Raw genomic sequence first — 20,917 nt, forward strand, 5'->3', positions numbered from 1 at the left:
GGAGGAGAGGGGGCCGAATATATAAGCCTGGTTGCTGCTGCAGTGTTCGGTCGGGGATTGTCGGCAACCGCTTTGGAGAAGGCAGAGGATCTTGGGACGGGCAAGAAGGACAGTGGATAATCTATTTCGCGACTTCGGCGCACGCTCAAGGTCAGCGCCTCTCGCTTCTGACAAGCCAGGGCCCCACGCCCATCTTTTTGCCCCGCCGACCAAGCCGAGAAGCGCAGCCGGACGGGCCCCACCCTTCACCCCGCAGTCTCTACGGCCGGCAGAATGACTCGCGCGGCGTTTTTCGCAGCCTTCCTCCTCGTATCGCCAGGTAAGCTCACGAGGTAGGTGGGAGAAGTTGCGCGGAGGCGCTGTCCTCTTTAGGCTGCCCTTTTCAGCACCAAGGACAGAGCCGCTGAGGCCATTGCCCCGAACAGCCGATGCGCTGGCCGGCGCGACGTGGTGCCGTTCGGGCGCTTATTCGAACAAGAAGGCCTGCTTGATGATGATGAGGATGATGATGATGATGATGAAGTCAGCGGTAGGAAATCTAGCGACTTCATTCGACTATTGCCAGTGACGGCAGGATCATCATTGAATGTCAAGTTCCTTTTTACTCGTCCAAAAGGTGCTTTTTCAAGAGGCAACTTGGACTTTCTGGTTTTTCTTTGTAGACGTTTCACTTCTCATCCAAGAAGCTTCAGAGCTCTGAAGAAGAACCTTCTTGGATGAGAAGCGAAATGTCTACAAAGAAAAACCAGAAAGTCCAAGTTGCCTCTTGAAAAAGCACCTTTGGGACAACCATGACCTGGATGACTGAGGATCTCCATAGACATCCTTTTTATTCAAACTTTTTAATGTTCCAAAACAGCAAAGCACTGTTAGCAAAGAGTTTTATTTTAAAAACCAGAAGAAATTGCAATTCTAATCTTCAGTCTTATGAAATGTCCACTCTTCTCAGTTACTCCTCTACTTGCGTCTTTGAATGCCATGTAGTGCAGTTACGAACAATGGTTCCATTCACTAGTCAGAATCCTCAACTGATTGCAGATTGAGTCCTCCATAAAATCATCAGCTCAGTTCACCCATTCTTTTTTTTAGTAGCAACTATTTTTAAATGCAAAAGGTGAACAAATTTCTGATGCTCATTTTATATACTATTGGTCTGGTTTACAGTCTCCTGTGTACCTTTCTACTGATTTTCTTCACACTCCTTCTGATTGGAACTGTCATAGAGAATGTGAAATATTAAAGTCATTCTTTCTTTTCTCTCTTTCTTAGTCATTTCACTTCCAGTAACAAATCCAACAACTCAAGATGACACCAAGGTGAGTTGAAAAAGGAGAAAAAAAAAGATTTGAAGCACGAATATTGTTATATATTATTTCTATGTATGTACAAATCTATAAATGTACGATCTATCGTTTTTAAAACTTCTTGAAATAATGGGATTGCTAAGTCTTTTCACACATTAATTTTTTAAGTGTACATAGAACTTTTGTAGATCTATCTATGAAGAGTAACTGCAATAAATACTTTAAACTCCATGTATAATTGCAAGTGCATCCATGAAGAAATAAAGAATCTATGCAAATATACAGTTATAAAATCAGGGTTGTGCTATAGAGTGTCTGAAATGAAACTACAGATAAATGCTTTATTTGCTATATTTTTTGGGTCCTGTTAAGGTGCATGGCCAAATAATACAATGGGGAAATTTGTTTAGTTTTCAGGAACAGTTATAGATGCTTTTCTTAAAAGTATGAAAGTTTAATGGATTAGCTTTTCATATATATCCTGTGTAAGTTTGTTGTCAGCTAGACCTAACCTGTTGCTTTTAAAAAACTCAAGAGTTGCTGACAGCATATTGAAATAGACATTAAGTGGCACTAAATACAGAGGAGGCAATATAAATCAAAAGGAAGAACCAAAGAAAAAATATACATATTTCTATTATTCAGGTGGCATAAAGGAACAGTAAACTCCCGATAGCTGAAAGCATACATAGTATATGCACAATGGTGATGAGGCATAATTACTGAATCTGAATTTAAAGAATTATTTGGATAAATGGTATGTTTGGATAAAAGGAAAAAGAGTTGCCTCTGAACTCAAGTTGGTACTAACATCTTTGGAATGTATTCATTCTTCATGTCAAGTTATCCATAACATTTCTTATTCATGCAGTTGAAGAAGGGGCACATATTAATATACCTTTGATTGAGAAAGCTGTGCATTATATGTGATACACATACAGTATATCAGGCTTGTGTGCATTGAATGACATGGTGCCGACTGAGTGGAATGTTTTGTTTTTTGGTTTGGTATCTTTAAATAAGTATGAATTAGATGTCCCATTTCATGCTTTTAAACTTTCTGGACAGATGGGTTGAGTTCAGATATAGCACGAAACTATAATGTGATGGTTTGGTACAGTTTACCATGATTAACCCAGACACTGTATTTTGTGTAAGCCATGTTTTATATCTTAACACAATGTGTCAACTCATCCACAGTGCTATACACATACTGTATAACATATATACAATTAGAATCTGGAATATGTTTTTCCATTGTGTGGCAAATTGGATGAACAGTATTCTTCTATCATATATGAGATTCAGATATAAATACATAGGATATTTCACATATGCATATCAGAGTGCATACGGACAAGTAAATCCACTCATGAAAATGAATCCATACATTTTTAAATATAGGTTGCCAATGCTTGATCTGAGCATTGGCTGATTTTTATTGAATGGACACAGGGGCAAGTTGATAAGCACATGGCTGGCTCTATGCATATTGTATTGGGAAAGCTCTTCCCAGGTTAACACCTTCCAGATAGGGCTAAAATTGGCCAAAAATCCTGAGACCTGTAGAGACTAGCAAAGCTTCCAATGCTGGGTCTGATATCTACTTCTGGCTTGTGTATGTGTGTGGCTTCCATAAACAAACCAGAGTTTACAGTCAGAATAGCCAATTATTTTATTTAATATGCTGGATTTTCAAAATTGCTGCCCTCTTCTAATTTTCCTAAACAGAAAATGTAGTTCTTTCCCCCATTTTTTATGTAATTAATGACAAGGGATTTCTCAATTTTCCCGTGATGGAAATAAAACCAGGAAACATTTTCCAGCTTCTTTGCCGTATTAATTATCCTTAATCTCTACAAACATACTATAATTTCCAGTACTGTTAAAACTCTGCACTCTGCAATTCTATCCCGTTTCTGCCAGCTGGGAGCCTGAGGGGCTGTTTGGTTTAGAAGTCAGCATGTCCAACCAGCAGTTTTTGGAAGATTTCAAACATCTTGATTACTGTCTTACTTGGAAGCTCAAAATGTTACATTTTCCTTCATTAAGAGTAGATCAGTGCTTTCCATGGCACTGTATTATGCAGATTGCATAATAATTTGTTGTTATTGTGCCATTTTGAGTTTCCTAAAATGCCCATAAATTCCCCTCTCTATATATATACAGTATATGCTTCAATATCCAATTGAATCTGTGCTGCATTTTCTTTTGTCTTAATGATGCCATCTGCAGCATAGCTATTGTCCATGGCTTGAATTCAAGTGTTGCACTATAAAAAGACATGCTGTGCTATAGAATTCAGTAATAGAAAATAGAAAAATACTAGAAAAAGCACATGACAGCATGTGCTGTTGCTAAAGATAAAAGAATATGGCACCTGAATAATATTTGTATAAAAGTTCACTATATGATATGACATATAATGTCAGATATACTGTATGCAGACTAGCCATGAATGGGTTTAAGCAGGTTTTTGCTGGATTATGGGCCAAATATAAGTGACCCTTTGCCTCATACAAGGAAAGCACTAGAAATAGATTGTTGCTAGTTGCACAATCTTGTATAGGTTCGGTCAAATGGAAATTATCTGAAAAAGCAAAAAATTGAGAGAGAAGAATAGCATAAGGTACACACAGAAAAAGAAAACTCTTGTTGCTGGTAGAAAAATGGATTTTCTTACTGCTGTATATATTTTGGATACAAATCTACAGCACAGAGAAGAAAATAGCACACGAGCCAGAAAACCTATTAAAATAAAGAGATTGAACTTGGAAGTAAGGATTTTTTTTTCTGACAGTGAGAACAATGAATGGAACAGCTGGAATTATGGATGATCCATTGCTGGAGGTTTTCAATAAAAGTTTGGACAACAATTTGTCTGGAATAGCATAAGGTTTCCTGCCTTGGGCAAGGGGATGGACTAGAAGACCTCCAAAGTCCCTTCCAACCCTATGATTCCATGATTTTATATAAAATTAATATTTGTACAATCTATTGGATATTTTTCTATAATGTCCAAATATAATCAAATGACTTCTAAAAACAATTATAATCCAAGAAATCCAATGAATTATATGGAAATGAGAATGTAATAGACTATTACATGCAAATACTGGGAATCTGAAACCATGCAATCCAATAGATTGTTACATGGGGGAAAGTCCTAGTGAAGCTCACAGGAATAAACAGCTATAGGACAGTACCATTGGAAAACACTCTGCTCGTATACTGTACCACAAGTTACTTTCTAATAACACTATTTCTCATTTAAAAGCACTTGAAGATCAGTGCGTTTCCTTGTAAAAAATAAAGGAAAAGATTCCCTCAAGTTGAGTTCTACTTCTGTGAGTGTGTGGCCCCAGAGAGAAATTATTTGCCACCTAGGATGTTTTGCGTTCTCTGCTTGGAAGTCCTTGGTGATCACATTTCCAAGTATTAAACAGGCCCCATCCAGCTTAGGTTCTAAATCCAGACAAGGTCAGCCATATGCTGCCCTTTGCTGAGCCAAATTCTAATCCAAGGTTGACTTCTATAAGCAGCCCTTCCAGCAACTGTTATTCATCTAGCATAGCTGACAATGTAAGAAGGTCAAATATATGATTATACATTCACCCCACTTCCACAGCAAAAAAATTACCAGCACCATCCTCACTAAATTCTCAAGTAATACAGCAAACTGCAGCTCTACAAATGAAGTTTCTATGGCATAAGTATCCAACCTTTTGGCTTGCCTGAGCTTCACTGAGTGAAGATCAATTATCTTGGGCCACACATAAAATATATAATATAGTCAATGTATATAAATAACAAATGTCCTTTTAAAATATATTTTATTATATCTTGTGAGGCTGCATTACTAACTGTTCAGGGCTACATGCAAGCTACAGAGCATGGGTTGGACATGCCTGTTCAATGGGGTGGAAGTTGAGGTGTTGGGATGCAACTGGGGGGACCACGTTCAGCTGCATCCTCTACTATGGAAACACCAGGGTGACTTTATTTCACTTTTCTCTCAGCTCAACCAACTTCCCTTAGTTGTCATGCAGGAAAAAAATGAAAAAGGTATTCTCACGCAAGTTTTTGAGGAATACTGGGATATAGATTATAGATAGGTGAAGATAGGGATAGGTAGATGATAGATAGGAGAGAGATAGATAGACAGACAGACAGACAGACAGACAGACAGACAGACAGAAAGAAAGAAAGAAAGAAAGAAAGAAAGAATAAGGAGTTATTTACTCAGTAATTCTCAAATAAAGTTCTATTACCCTTACCTTGCCTTCAAATCAGTTAAGAAACTCAGCAAAAGACACAAATGAACCATTTCTGTAAGTAGGAAAAAGTACAAAGCTGGTCCCCCAGAATTTGGCACTACAATGTGTTTTACTTCACATTGGTTGTTGTGGAATAATTTGAAAGATTCTCACTTCTTTTTGTTGGTGTTGAAACTACAAGACAAATTTAGGGCAATAATTCTAATGTTGTTTGCTACAGAAAAATTCCCCCCTTGATAGCTTTCTGATTCCTTTTGTTCTTTTCTTATGACTGCACACTGTTTACCTGAAATTAAGGCTTTTGAAATCCTGACATTCATGTTTATTTGATGGAATGGGGGTTAATTTCTAAAAATATTTTTTTTTGCTTATGTAATATGAATTAGCATTTCTTGGTGCTTGCTATTTTAATGTTTTATGTCAGTTCTACTGTTGTGTATTCCACATGCACTTAATATCTATGCATAATAATGAAAGACAATTCATCTGAATAATCAATTGTTTAAACACCTACTTCTTCAGATATTCATTTGTTCCTTTAATTTGATGCAGTCTTCGAAAGACAATCAAAACCTACATATTTTCTCTCACATACTTGTGCACTCTGTTGTCATGTGCAGTTCTTTGATGAAGTTTTAACACATGCTTAGCAATGAAAGGCTTGCCAGTTCCAAATCAGAACAAAATGGCCTAAATCTTCAGCATAGTGAAAGACAGAAGTAGATATAGCTTTGACAAGAGAAAGAAAGGAAAGTTTCCCTCATTATTTGCACAATATGGTTGGATGACATTAGGACACCTTAAAAATATTAATGTGAAACTTGCCAAAAAAAATCAGATACGGGATTAGTAATATTCAAGGATATCAACCAATAATATCCAAAAGTGCCTTTCTAAAATGAGTTTGATAGGTAGGGAGATGTAGTAGTTGTAATTGTTGAGTGGATTGTTCAGAGGTTTGAATGTGATGTTAGTTATAGGATAAAAATATCTATCTGTTTATAACTCCCAGATAGGCTATATTCTTCTTGAATGAGATTTTGTAGAGAGTCATGGAGATGGCTTTGAGGGAAATATTCAGAAACTGTTACAAAAATAAAAAAGGGCAGTAGGAATCTTTAAACCCTGGGAAGGGAGACATTATTAGGAAGAAATTCAGGATGGCTTCTCTTTGACTCACTCAGGTATAAGAGAAAGAGAAAAAACAATTAGACTTGCAAGATTCCAATGTAGAACTCAGTTCTAATCTTCTTGTGAAATCTGTTTCCTGATCTGGACAGCTACGAAGGGCTGGCAGTTTTAGAAAGAGCTTTTGATGGATGAAAGCAAATAAATTGAATCATTCCAGACAAGATGGAGATGTTGTACATAGAAAAAACCCAGTACCTGTATTTTTTGGAGTATAAGACGCACTGGAGTATAAGACACAGCTTAGTTTTTGGGGAGGAAAATAGGGGAAAAAATTTGCCTACCAGGTATTCATCTGGCTAGCATCCTTAGTCTGGTAAGCTTCAGCACATTAGTTTGTTGGTTTTGAGCAAGAGCGCTTTTTATCCCTTGTTTGGGGATTAAAAAAGCTTCTAAAGCACAGCTGAGAGTCGGAGGGAGTTAGGGCTGAAAAAAAGCTTTTTCTTGATGCAGATGCGTGGTACATGAAAATCAAGAATAATACTTTTCCCCAATTGAAAACCAGGTGGAAGATTCTACTAAAAAGTCTCACAACATAGATATACATTTCATAGGTCTTTTTGTTCAATGTATTTAAAATAAAGCCTTAAATCCATGATAAAAGGGATTTTAAAAAACAGATGAATATCTTTTTACAACTCTGCGTGTGCATTTATCTAATTTCTAATCCCACTGATACCATTTGCTGACTGATGACCCAGACTTGTTTATTCAGTGACCTGAATAGATCATATGAATAATATATTTGTTATTTTAAAAAGCCACAGTTGTGCTTTATAAAGGTTAGTTCTTTCTAAAGAGTTCTCTATTTCTATCATATCTTTCTGTTTGTTGATATCCTTTATTAAAAGCCTCCTCAATTCAAATTTAGTACAAACGTAAGTATATGGGAAGAATACAGGAAACAGAAAGCAACATGAAAAGGAACAGCATAAGGTAAAAGGAAACAAAACATAATTTTAATGCCAATTCCGACTATGAAAAAATAGCAAAAATGATGCAGAGAAGTTTGCACTGCATTTAATTGAAATCACACACAGATTTTTTTATTCGAATGGGATAATATTACGTTAATGATGGATTAGGATTCAGCATGGCAGAAAGGAAGACCAGGTTCAAAACCTTCTGAGCTTTGAAGCTTTATGGCTAACCATAGCCAGGTGGCTCCCAGTCTATGCTATTTCACAAGGTTGTTGCAAGGATAAAACAGGACAGGAGTGGTGAAGGGAGAATTACACATATTAAACAAAACACCATGAAGGAAAATTTAAATATAAAATCCATACAAATATATTGTATTTTTCTAGGTGATGACATGCATCGCTGAGGTTATTTCTAATACAGTAGCGAAGCCAAAACCACTCTCAATCAGCCAAGAATGCCTAGAAACTCTCCAAGGAGGTACATTTGCTTTCCAATTCTCTTTTAAACAATTTAGAAGTTAACATGATTGAATATTAAAGTTTTAAGAACATGTATGTCAAAAGTCACTTTTAAATTTAAAAAAAATGGGTAGATAAGTTGAACTCAAGTAACTGGTCTGCCAATGAAACTATGATGAACAAAACCATTGTGTGCCAACTCAATTTGTTACTACTAAAATAATAAGACCTTCTGTTCTTTCAGATGAAAGAATTCGTTCCATCCTTCGCCATCAAAATTTACTAAGGGAGCTTCAAGAGATTGCAGTTCAAGGTACAATTCTGTTGGAATTTTGTGCCTTTTGTGGGTTGGGGCTATCTACTATTATGGGAATTTTTTTTAAATGTAATACAGATAGGATTATGTCTACACATAATGTGAGAATGCCACAAAATATTTTCCCTATTTTCCAAAAGGGGGAAATAGAAAATGCAGCAAATGACAGACCAATCAAGTTGGCATCAATGCCTGATAAAATTGTAAGGCAGATCACAAGGAGATTGTAAACACTTCGAGAAAATGTAGTAATTAACAGATCAGCATGGATTTGTTAAGAACAAATCTTGTCAGACTAACCTCAGGTCATGCTCAGAGAACTATTTTAATGGATGTTGGGAATGCTGTAGACATAATGTACTTTGATTTCAGGAAAATATTTGATAGTACATTTTGAAATGCTGTCTGACATAAATAATTAAGTAAATACTTATAACTATGAGCTGGATGTCATGATAAAACGGATAATAGCTGCCTCAAAAATCAGTCATTGGGGAAGTCAGCAGGGAAGTTGCAAGTTGCTCTGTAAGGCTCTCCCATTCCTGTCACTTTTTGTACGAAGAAGTCATGCTAAACAGTACAAGATTCTGGCAATCTTGTATTCTATTGTATCCACCTGCCTGCAGCACTCCTCCATCTGCAATCAGTAGTACTCATCTGCCCAGTTGCACTCAAGTCAGGCTGTAGCATCCACCTCCAACCCACCCACACTTGCACTGTGCCACGGAACCTACTGCCCACTTGCCCTTCTGCACTTGGTAGCATTTACCTGCCTACCAGCCTACTTGCGAGCCATCTAAGAAAAGACTTGCTGTGACTGGGACTTGCAACTTCCTGTTGGCTTCCCCATTGACTTCCCGTTGGAATCTGGCAGAAAGTGGCAAACTGCACTCACATAAACTTCTCCCCTAACCATCTGTGATCCTTGCTTAACGACAACAACAATTGGGACTAACTGGATTGCCATCACTAAGCAATCACATGACAGTGCATTTTATGACCAAATTGTTTAACAACAGAAACTCCAGTCCCAACTATCGATGTTAAGTGAGGATTGCCTGTATATCTATTGACTTTAAGGGAACATACTCCCAGGAAGCTTGATCAAAAATTGCAGTGCTATCTTCATCATGCTTAAAGGAGAATTGTTAGTGAAAGAAGTATGAATTAACTCCACAGTTAGTATTAATGGTGACTGTAGTTGAAGTCATAGTTAAGTTAGCTGGCCATGTGGCATTCTGTGCACATGTTTTAATAGTATACATCATAGTTATCGTCTAGTTGCAATTATTCTTTCTCCTGCTCCCCTGTCACTAAATAGGAAAGATTTAACAGAATAACAGGAAACCCTACACCATTTCAGACAAATGGTAGTCCAATCTCTTCTTAAAAACTTCCAGTGTTGAAACACCCACAACTTCTGGAGGCAAGTTGTTCCACTGATTAACTGTTCTAATTGTCAGGAAATTTCTCCTTCATTCTAGGTTGCTTCTCTCTTTGATTACCGTAGTTTCCATCCATTACTTCTTGTTCCGCCTTCAGGTGCTTTGGAGAATAGGTTGATCCCCTCTTCTTTGTGGCTGCCTCTTAGAAATTGAAATATTGGATATTGGAACCCTTAGATTTGACTTTTAGTATACTATGCACTTGTAACGATGAGGGGACACATATTGATGATGACGACAACAACAAAAGAAGTGCTGAAAAAATGTTTATATTCTTATTTTCCATTTCTGAAACAGGAGCAAGTGAAAGAACAGAGCAGCAGAAGAAAAACAGTGGATTTGAAGACGAGCTTTCTGAAGTCCTTGAAAGCCAGGGCAATGGGAACACGGAAAGAGGTTGATGTCAGCATAACCTCTACATAATCCTTTCCAAGCAATGTAAATGTGGATGTTATTTCAAATGGCCTTGGGACACACACCTACTTCACAGCCAAACTGGTTTCTGTGACAACTGTGACCAGGTCATCTCCGCACTGCTTGGTTCACAGCAAGGAAAAATTTTGATAATATCTAAAAAACCTTCTGCAGTGCTGATCTAAACCAATAAGGAAAATTATGTTACAAACAGCTACAAACACCATATTGCTTAAACGCCTTCTTCTTTGTCTCTTTGTTGAGCAAAAATTACTTCAAATATTGACAACACACACATGTTAAGAGCCAAGTGTAAATTTCTCCTTCCTGAATTGCACTGTACAACAATTCTTTTTGGGGCAGCTAAAGAAAAGCCACACTTCTTTATAGATTCCAAATAGTAGGAATATAACCATTGATGTGCTGGTACATGTTTAATATTCAGCTCTGCTGGCTCTTTTACTCCTCTGCTTTGCTCTCAACCAGCTCAGAAAATTCCAGGAATCAGAATAGAATAGAGTTGGAAGGGACTTTGGAGATCTTCTAGTCCAACCCCCTGCTCAAGCAGGAGATTCTGTACCATTTCAGACAAGTGGCTGTCCGGTCTCTTCTTTAACACCTCCAGTGATGAAGCACCCACAACTTCTGAGGGCAAAGCTGTTCCACTAGTTAACTGTTTTCACTGTTAGGAAGTTTCTCCTTAATTCCAGGTTGGTTCTCTCCTTGATTAGTTTCTATCCATTGTTTCTTTGTCTTGCCTTCTAATGCTTTGGAAATTAGGAAAAAAGGGAAATAGAAAAAAAAAAAGAAATTTAACAATTGGCTTTTTCAAGGTGGTATATGCCAGCTCCCCACATTACTGGATATAACCAAGAACATATGCAATATTAACATAGAGTACAGCAGTCATTTTAAAATTACTGTTCATGTTTATTTATTTATTATTATTATATTGTCAACAAAAAGAAAGAAATATGATAAAATATAGCCAGCAGTGTGCTGCAGCAGCCAAACAAGCTAATGCAATCCTAGGCTGCATTAACAGAAGGATAGAATCACAACCATGTGAAGTCTTAGTACCTTTTTATTACGACTTGGAATTTGGAATTTGGATCCAGTTTTGATCACCAAAGTATAAAAAAGATGTTGAGATTCTGGAAAGAGTGCCGAGAAGAGCAACAAAGATGGTTAGGGGGCTGAAGGCTAAAACATATGAAGTGTCAGCACTTCAACCTGCATTTACTCTAGTGCTGACATAAGAAGGAGAAGCGAAGGCGTCTGGAAAGGGACGTTTGCCTTTTCACCTACTTATTTTCCCTGGAGATAATATCCCCTAGGAGATGAGATGGGAGGGGGGAATTCCTTTGAGCTGGAGTAGATTAGGGGTAGAATGACTTGGAAGATGGCCAATGAGTGCAGGGGAGTGGGGAACGGAAAGGGAGGGTTTTGGGGCTGGAAGTCAGTGTTGGCTTCGTTTGGAGTCAGGTTAGAATGTCGTGCTTAATAAATAGGAGTTTTTTCTTCAAAGACTTTGTTTGAAATGCAATTTATTCGAGACGACCTTGAAACTTGACATGAAGAACAGTTACAGGAATTGGGCATGTCTAATTTAGTGAAAAGAAGGACTAGGGACGACATGATAGCAGTGTTCCAATATTTGAGGAGTTGTCACAAAAAGAAAGGCTCAACCTATTTTCTAAAGCACCAGAAATCAGGACAAGAAGCAATGGATGGAAACTAATCAAGAAGAGAAGCAACCTAGAATTAAGGAGAAATTTCCTAACAGTGAGAACAATTAATCAGTGGAACGGGCTGCCTTCAGAAGCTGTGGGTGCTCCATCACCGGAGGCTTTTAAGAACAGACTGGACAGCTGCTTGTCTGAAATGGTATAGGATCTCCTGCCTGAGCAGGGGGTTGGACTAGAAGGCTTCCAAGTTCCTTCCAACTCTGTTATTCTGTTCTGTTAGAAAAAGGAAGTGCAAATACCTGAGCTATTCTACCTTCCTGAGTTACATTTCAAACAGTAATCCTCTGATTGGTTAGATAGCATCATTGATTCAATGAACATGAATTTGGGCAAACTCTGGGAGTCAGCAGAGGATTGGGGGGGGGGGGTTGGGTGTCCATGGGGTTGCAAAGAGTCGGACATGATTTAGCAACTAAACAACAAATTCTCTGATGTGTTAATGCACATGAAGATTTCTGGGGTTGGTGGGAATTAATCTAGTTTTACGTTTGTAACAAACTAATCACTTTATTTAAAGAAATTATAGGATCAGAGCCACATTAGTTTGTGGTAGCAAAAAAATCCAGAGTTCCAGGATACTTTTGGCAGACTGAAAGTGACAGTTTTGGAAAAGTGAGACTTTAAGACTTCATTTCAGTCATATTTATCTTATCCCATATTCTAAAAGCAATTCTACCTAGACATTCTTTTCTTTGCATCAGAACAGGGAATAATTTTTAATGTACCCTTTGAAAAATATTCTTGGGAGTCCTTAACCAAGATAAAACAAAGAACAAAGAATAAACTAGATCTTATACTTTTCTATATTATGGCTAAAACCCAATGATACCGAGTCTCATTTACTCCAATTTATAGATAGAATATTAGAATAATAAATTCATATATTAATGGAATAGAATTAGAAATAGAACAGTCTGATTTACCTTTAAAGCATGAAATACAATCTTGAAATAGTAGATTGGGAAAAAATATGCAGCATTTTTTCCCAATCTCTAGTTAAATAAAAGCAAGTAAGAAATATATAATGTCCAAAAGAACATGTGGAATTGATTTACTTTGAGTTTGCAGTTCTGTTTTAATATGGCTTTCTTTCCATCTTCTGTTTGTTTCTCCTATTTTTGACCTTCAGATCCATCAGAGGGGACCCACAATGAGAAGCCAACGGCCTCTTTGGCTGAGCTGGAATCAGAAAAGTCTTTTCAGAATAAAGAGGATGTTTTGAAAGAGGAGGAGAGAAATAGCTTGGAAGAGAGAGAGCCAAGGATTCGAGATGTTGATCTTGATGATGAAAAGGAGAATATAGCAGGATTTGAGGGCAATGAGGTTGATGAAATGGAAGGATTGCCTTGGAGTGATACAATAGACAATCACATCAGTGACATCAGGGAAGATGATGTACTTAAGCAGACACACCAGGAAGTTGAAGAAGTTGCAAGGACAGAGGGATCTGAAGATGAGAAGGAACATGTTTTCAAAGAGAGTCAGGAGGAAAGGAAGGAGGAAGAGGTTGGCAAGGTCAGAGAGCAAGTTGAGGAGGAAGAAGAGGAAGAAGAAAAGGATGAAGAAGAAGAGAAAGAGAAAGAGAGGAATGCTTCTGAAGAGGAACATCCTACCAGTTCAGATAATGTGGATGATCAAAGGGAAGATGGTATGTCTATTAGTTTGGGCTCAAACTCAACATTTAATATGTGGGGCAGACCCATATTTCCCATCTTTTAGATTATGATTGAAGCAAGTCTATTGGGGAACTTCCTTGCTAGATAGCTTCTCCTTATTGCTAAAATGACAGATTAATGATTACTTGGCATTTTGCAATCTTATGCTGCCAGCGCTACTAGCTTTGGGATTAACTAAAGCAGAGGATCTGGATATAGATATCCAAAATGAGAGTCAACGTTCCCCATCACTTTTACAGCATAATTTCCCCTTCTCCCAGGACTGTTCCTAAGTATATTTTATATATTCCTCATAGTAAACTGTTTTCTTTGGCCCATATTGAGGCACTACCTATTAAGACAACATCTGGTAGATAGAGCCCTGGTGTAGTATTGCAGGCAAACTCTGCCCACAGCCTGAAGTTTGATGCTGACTGGCTTAAGGTTGACTCAACCTTTTATCTTTTTGAAGTCGGTAAAATGAGGACCCAGATTGTTGGAGGCAATATGCAAATAATGCTTTTGCATTATAAACTACCTAGAGAATGCTGTAGTATGGGGCAGTATATAAGCTTAAATGCTATGGTTATTGCCACATGAATCCCTGGGGTTGGTTGGTGGCTTGAGGGTGCTCCCTCTGCCTTTTAAAGTTTTTAACTTACAGTATTTATACGCCATTTTTAACTTTGTTTTTATCTATATTTTTATATGGCTGTATGACTTTTATTTGTAAACCATCTAGAGCACTTAGGTGAAATGGATGGTGTATAAATTTGATAAATAACATACATAAAAATAAATATAAAGTCTCCTTTGTGAAAACCAATCTTGTTTTTGGTCAAATTTGGAGCTAGAATCTGTCTCACATATGCTATTAAAATGTCTACTTTACAGTCAATGATTATTGAATTTAATACATGTACACAACTCTAATTGTCATTGCAACCTGGAGGCCATTACCCTTCTTCTGAGTGATCACACTTGAGAAACCTCAAAAAAGATTGCAAATTTTTTATAAATAGCCCTGATTATTGCAAACCATCTGGTTCCTCCCTCATGCTACTGAATAGCAACTGTTAATTATTTCAGCATTTATCTCACAATTTTTATTCCTTTTTATAGATTGTTAGTCTTTTTTCTTACATTTGACCTTGGGCCATAAATCAATATTGATTGATTGCATGAATATGTTGGACATCAATTTTTGTGAATTTTGTAAAACAAACAAACAAACATGCTCCCTACATACATTTATTTCTCGCTTCAACAAGTAAGACTGTCACCTTAGATATTCTCCAATCTTCTCCAAATAATAATTCAGCCTTTCATAATATAGTGCCTCCAGTTGTGTAGGATTTCAATTTTCAGCAAATGGATATGACAACCGGGAAATTATAAGAATTACAATCCAGCATTTCTGCAGGAAATAAATTGGAGAAGACACAGGTTCTTATTTGAGAAGCACATTTGAGCCCTGCAGGAAACAGCTTTCCTAAGTACTGGGGTGAGAAGATGTTGTTTCTTATATGTAAGCTCTTAATTGTAAATGACAGGAGCTGGTGACAAAGGAATGGAAATAGTTTCTTGTGTTAAATAGGTCTCATTAGGAATTTAAAAGTTAATATCAGTAATTAACTGGTAACCAGTGGTTACAACACATCACGTGGAGTAAAAGTATATTAAAATATGTTGTATCAACTACAATTCCAAGCATCAAGTAGATATTATAATACTGTAGTCATTTCTGTAATATACTAAAGTCTAAATTACAGTGGTTAAATCTCCAATCCTGGGCAAACAAATGAAACAATTCAAAGCTGATAGAAGGCTCACAGAGTTGTAGTCCAGGGTACTCAAATATGTATGATTGGGGACAGTTGCCACATGGTAACTATGCAATCCTTAGAGAAAATATTGTGATGGCGCAATGGTTAGAATGCTGTATTGCAGGCTAATTCTGCCAAGTGCCAGTAGTTCGATTTTCACCGGCTCAACTTTGACTCAGCCTTCCAATCTTCTGAGGTTGGTAAAGGACCCCGATTGTTGGGGAAAATATGCTGACTCTGTAAACCACTTAGAGAGGGCTGTAAAGCACTGTGAAGTGGTATACAAGTCTAAATGCTATTGCTATTGTGATGGCTAATTGAAATAACCACCTGTGCATACTCTGAGATCCTAATTGATTTTACAACAACTATGTATAACAAAGTAAGTTACACAGAAGATGGTTAGGATTCAGCATAATTTTCTGCCCCACTGAAAGAGTAATTAATTTGGTACTCTGGGCTCATTGCAGTAAATCTCATTCCTTATCCAGGTTAAGAAATAAATATATATTTATGGAAAATGGCTTCTCTTCTTACACAGCACCAGATGATTGATCAATTTTATGATAAAGGACCATTTCATGTACTCTGCAAAGGTGATTTCACATCCTAATACACTCAGATATCTTGTATTTTAGATGGCCATTTGACAAGGTTTTAAATCAGCTTTCTTCATCCTATTGATAGCACCAAACTATAACTTCTGAAGGAAAAGAAAAATGATTTACATCTAGTTCTATTTTCCTTATAGATAATCAAGATGATGACAAAAATATCTCAGAAGATACAGATAAATATCATAGTGTGAAAAGTAGAGGGCATCGTTTTCTAGAGGGAACAAGGCAGGATGATGACTCCTCCCATGACAGCAATTCCAAAAGTGAAGAGATGGAACAAAACTCTTTCCAAGATGTAGAAGATGCTAAGAGATGGAACAAGATGGATGAACTGGCCAAACAACTGACTACTACAAAGCGTGCAGAGGAGAATGAAAGTGATGAAGATCCAGATAGATCCATGAAAATGGCTTTCAAATCCCGCAACACAGGTGACTTCCGTAATTCTCCAGAAGATGAAGCAAGGCGGCTGCAGAAGCATCATTCAAAAGAGGACAGTGAACAAGGTTTTCCACTTCTTCCCATACCTGAAGAAAAAAAGGATGAAGAAGGAAGTGCAAACAGGAGGACAGAGGTAGGTTGACAAATTCTTGTAGAAACCATGTTTTGAATAAAGTGTCAAAAGCCGGAAGAATGCTTGAGAATTTATCTTGGTGGAAATGTTCAGCTTATTTTTTAGTCAGAGATAGCAGATAATACCGGTAGAAGATGGGAAAACCAGAGAGGCTGCAGGCTGCTGCAGAAATGCTGGCAGCAAAAGACCGGCCACTTCACATACCACACTTGACCACTTCTTAAGTAAATCAGGGCAAGAACATTGTACCTCTTCTATAAGAAATTCACAGAATTCACAGAAATTTATTTCTCCTCTGAAAGAAGTTATAAAGCAAATCATATGAGAATTGACAGGGAAAAATGCAAGGCACCCTTTCTGCACTATCTCGAGTTATATCAGGGTTTCCTCTTTTCTTCTGTCTTTTCCAAATTGTACGGTTGTGTTTCATAAGCTTTTTACAGTGATGTCCATTGGAGGTTACAAAATAGGCAAGATGGAGGTTGTCTCATGACACCCCATTTATACATGCATACAATTCAGTGGTGGGTTTCTACTGGTGAACCGGTAGTGGCAGCAGCAGCAGGCTCTGCCCACCTGCCTGGACGTCATAATGGACGCTCTGCGCATGCGCAGAAGTACCGCGTGCATGCACACAGTTCCGAACTGGTAGTGAAGGTAAGTGGAACCCATTACTGATACAATTGTCATCTTGTGATTGCTACTCAGCTCATTATGTGAGCTGAGATGGGTATAAGCTTGTATGCTTAGAGGTACATGTTATCTAATATAATTCTTTTATATGAAATATCCTGAATGTTTTAAGTGTTTTACTATGCCTAGAGAGTGACTGTAATGTGACATAATGATCCCCAGACTCAAGTTCACATTTCTTATAATAGTTCAAGCCTGTAATAAAGGAGATAAATTGTAATAAAAGTCACCCCAGCATGTATTCCTTATACTGTCAAGAATACGTCCTAAATTTCAGTGATTACATAGGATACTACAAAAGCTGCTCTGGTCAAAGTTCCAGATTCAAAAGCTAGAAATCTTTGAGATCATTCCATTAAAATGCTCTGAATCTGAATAATCTTCAAATATATTTCCAAAGCCCTTGTAGGTGGTGACCAGGCTGTGCTTGAGGGAGGGGTCAAATGTGTCATAAATCATGAGTTCCTGTGCACCCACAAGAGATCTAAGTCCAGCCCACCTTGAATTCCTTGCTTAATTCTTAATTCCTTGCTTAACTTGGCCAGATTCTTGTAGAGTTAAGCTTGAAATAAATCTGTATACTCATTTGAACTGCCTGAATCTCCTGATTTTCCCAGTGCTGGATAGCCCTTTGCCTTTTGATTGCAGCTTCAACCCAAGGACTGAAATAAATAATATCCCTAAACTTTTGGCAAAATTGTTATGGCCTCGGGTTCTCGTAAGTGTTTTTAGGGAGTGAACTAGAATTACTCATCCCTGTTGACAGGTCAACTGCTGAAATACTATAATCTGCATAAGGCTGACCCAAGGTAGCTTGCTGCCTTAAAGAAAGCAGGAGATGCTCCCCCACTCTTCCCCTTTTATTACATAGAAGTCAACAAAATTAGCATTTGATTCTTATTGCAAAACTGAGCATCATGTCACTTAATGCAGTGGCCCCCAACCTTTTGGGCATCAGGGACTGGTTCTGTGGAGGCAGGTTTTTCTGTGGACCGGAGGGGGCATGATTTTGCATGCTGCCTGCATCCCGCAGATGGGGCTTCGCTTGTTTGTACAGCTTAGTTGCTGGCATGCCGCTGGTCCACAGATTGGAGGTTGGGAGCCCAACTTAATGGCAGTAGGCCAATTAGGTGATTTGTATCAGAATATACATCTCTCTTTCCCCCCCATCAAACTGGCGGCCCGTGGGTCGGATGTGTCATGCACAGGCCATGCCCATCCCAGTGCCGCGAATGGGAAAAATGTCATGAAACATCATGTGATGGCAATGTGATGCAGCGAGTTTGACACCCATGCTCTAGCATCTTCCAGTTTGTTCAGTTCTCTATTTAATACCAACTCCTTCACACAAATACTACAGTGTGGTAGGGCTGATGTGCATTGTATGAGCTGAACAGTGGCTTCATATGTATCACCATCTTGGATCCCTATCTCTTGATGAAGAGAATCTTCAAGTGATTCCACCTGTTATATAATTTAGTGAAAATTATTAAGTAAGATATCCAGCTTGCTCTAGTCAGTAACAAAGTAGCCTCACCATCACTAGGATGCTGTTACTTAGAGGTGGAAAGGAAACAGGTGACAGCCCAAGGCAGTTATTTCATTTGGCCACACAATGGAGTTAATTTTACTCAAGGTGATATATAAAGGACTACTCCACAGACACGCCTCTTTTCTCCTTTGGTGCTCGGTAGCTGCAAAGCTTTGTATCCAAAACAAAATAAGCCCACTGAATGAATCACAAAAACAGGTGATTATTTCTTTTCTTCTATTCTAACTATTTTGGCTTGTTTTCACCGTTCTAGCCTAGGTTTTCATGGAATTGCAATAACAATGCATCAGGGAATCAACAAGAGAACCTTGGCAACAGTTGCTCAGGTACTTGTAGGAGAAGAAAACTCTTTGCCATCAGCTGAGTACAAGGAGAAAAAGGAAGAGGGAAATATTTTTTTCTTTTTGTCTCATTGCTCCATACTTGTTTGGATACCCATGGGAGGAAAAAGAAATATGACAGGGGTGCATCCATTCAGACATGTACATCCATTCATGCAAGAACAATAGTTGGGCTACTAAAGATAGTAACCATCAATTGTAATTATTCATGAACTACTGTATTTCACAAGCATGAATTCTTTTTGGCATCAGGAAAATCTAAATTGGCTTTTTCTTATAGTTTTATCTTATGGACTGAATTCAGCAAACAGGATCTTGTGAATATTCTTGTGCTTGGCTCCATGGAATCATTTTGTGCTGCAGGCTGTGCCTTTCCAATATCCAGAATGGTATAATATCCTAAGAATGAAGCCAGAGAAGAATCATAGTAGACACTGAAAGTTGAGGTTTGGTCTTTAGCTATTTTAGGTTAGGCTGATAGATGGGAATTTGTAGAACTATTGCCAAATAGTACAGATCACTCTTCCATAAACTAGAACCTGTATCAGATATAACCCCTCTCCTGGCATTTGATACAGGCTAATGGATATAGGAAGTGAATTTGACTGTTGAGTTATGAAAATTACATTCCAAAACATCTGGAGTACTAAATTGGAGGAAGATAGATCCTTAGTCCAACTTGATAGAAATCAAACTTTATAAATGCACCTAGCCAACACTGGCTGAATTCCTAAAAGTTAAACACTTTTGAATCCATTGGTTAGTACATGGATAGAGATGGACAGTAAAGTGAATACATCATTTTGCTTTAATGATTTGCATCATTAAACTTTTTTTTTCTCTTTTAGGACCAAGAACTGGAAAGCTTGGCTGCAATTGAAGCGGAACTGGAGAAAGTTGCTCGCAAGCTCCACGCCCTGAGAAGAGGTTAATGCACAACAACATGGGAGCAAGACACCAGAAATGTTGAATCCCTGTTTTAAACACTGCATTTTATTTTAAAACAATAAAGTAATAATGGAGGAGGTGATTTTTTTTATTTTTTTTGCAGAAGCCTGTATTGCAACAAAAAATCAACCATTTCTCTTTTTTTCTAGTTGCGATGCTTTCTTGCTTTTTGTCATTATTTGCTTATTTGCTTTCTGCTTGCTTTAGTAATCATTTTATTTTGAAATGTTTGGATTACTGTATAACAAGCAGTATGACTTAACTCATGTATTCTCTATTGCGCAAAAAAAAGGGGCGGGATTAATTTATAATTTCCTCTCCTGTTATTTCTTTTCCCCTCCTCTTTTTCCTTCATTATCAGATTTCTAGAATTATTTCTCCCATTAGATTTCCTGGATAAAATTACTTGCAATAACTTGTTAACCTTCTGATTTAAAGATAGCACTCTTGACTGCAATATATTCTATATAAAAACTAAGGAGAAAAATAATGACACAATCTTGTCTCCCTTCTTTGCCTATTTCAGCTGCAATCTAATATACTTTTGCGTAACATTTTTGCAAAGGCCCAAGATAGTGCAGTGATTAAAGTGCTGATTCTGGATTCTGTGTATAGATATAGATTCACACACAATTCC

At 37.6% G+C, this 20,917-nt stretch overlaps 1 protein-coding gene across 1 annotated transcript; it reads left to right on the forward strand.

Annotated features, from left to right (window-relative positions):
- Positions 1-273: 273 nt before the first annotated feature.
- Positions 274-20,319, forward strand: CHGA (chromogranin A). Its single transcript, XM_070931513.1, has 8 exons — positions 274-319; positions 1,270-1,316; positions 8,077-8,170; positions 8,396-8,464; positions 10,210-10,308; positions 13,204-13,722; positions 16,307-16,746; positions 20,181-20,319. Exons 1-8 carry the CDS (start codon positions 274-276, stop codon positions 20,262-20,264), a joined length of 1,398 nt encoding a protein of 465 aa, XP_070787614.1. The 3' UTR covers positions 20,265-20,319.
- Positions 20,320-20,917: the final 598 nt, after the last annotated feature.

Source organism: Pituophis catenifer, unplaced genomic scaffold (assembly GCF_029215685.1).
Source record: "Pituophis catenifer annectens isolate HBS135680 unplaced genomic scaffold, rPitCat1.0.hap2 SCAF_1, whole genome shotgun sequence".
Classification (NCBI taxonomy): Eukaryota; Metazoa; Chordata; class Lepidosauria; order Squamata; family Colubridae; genus Pituophis; species Pituophis catenifer.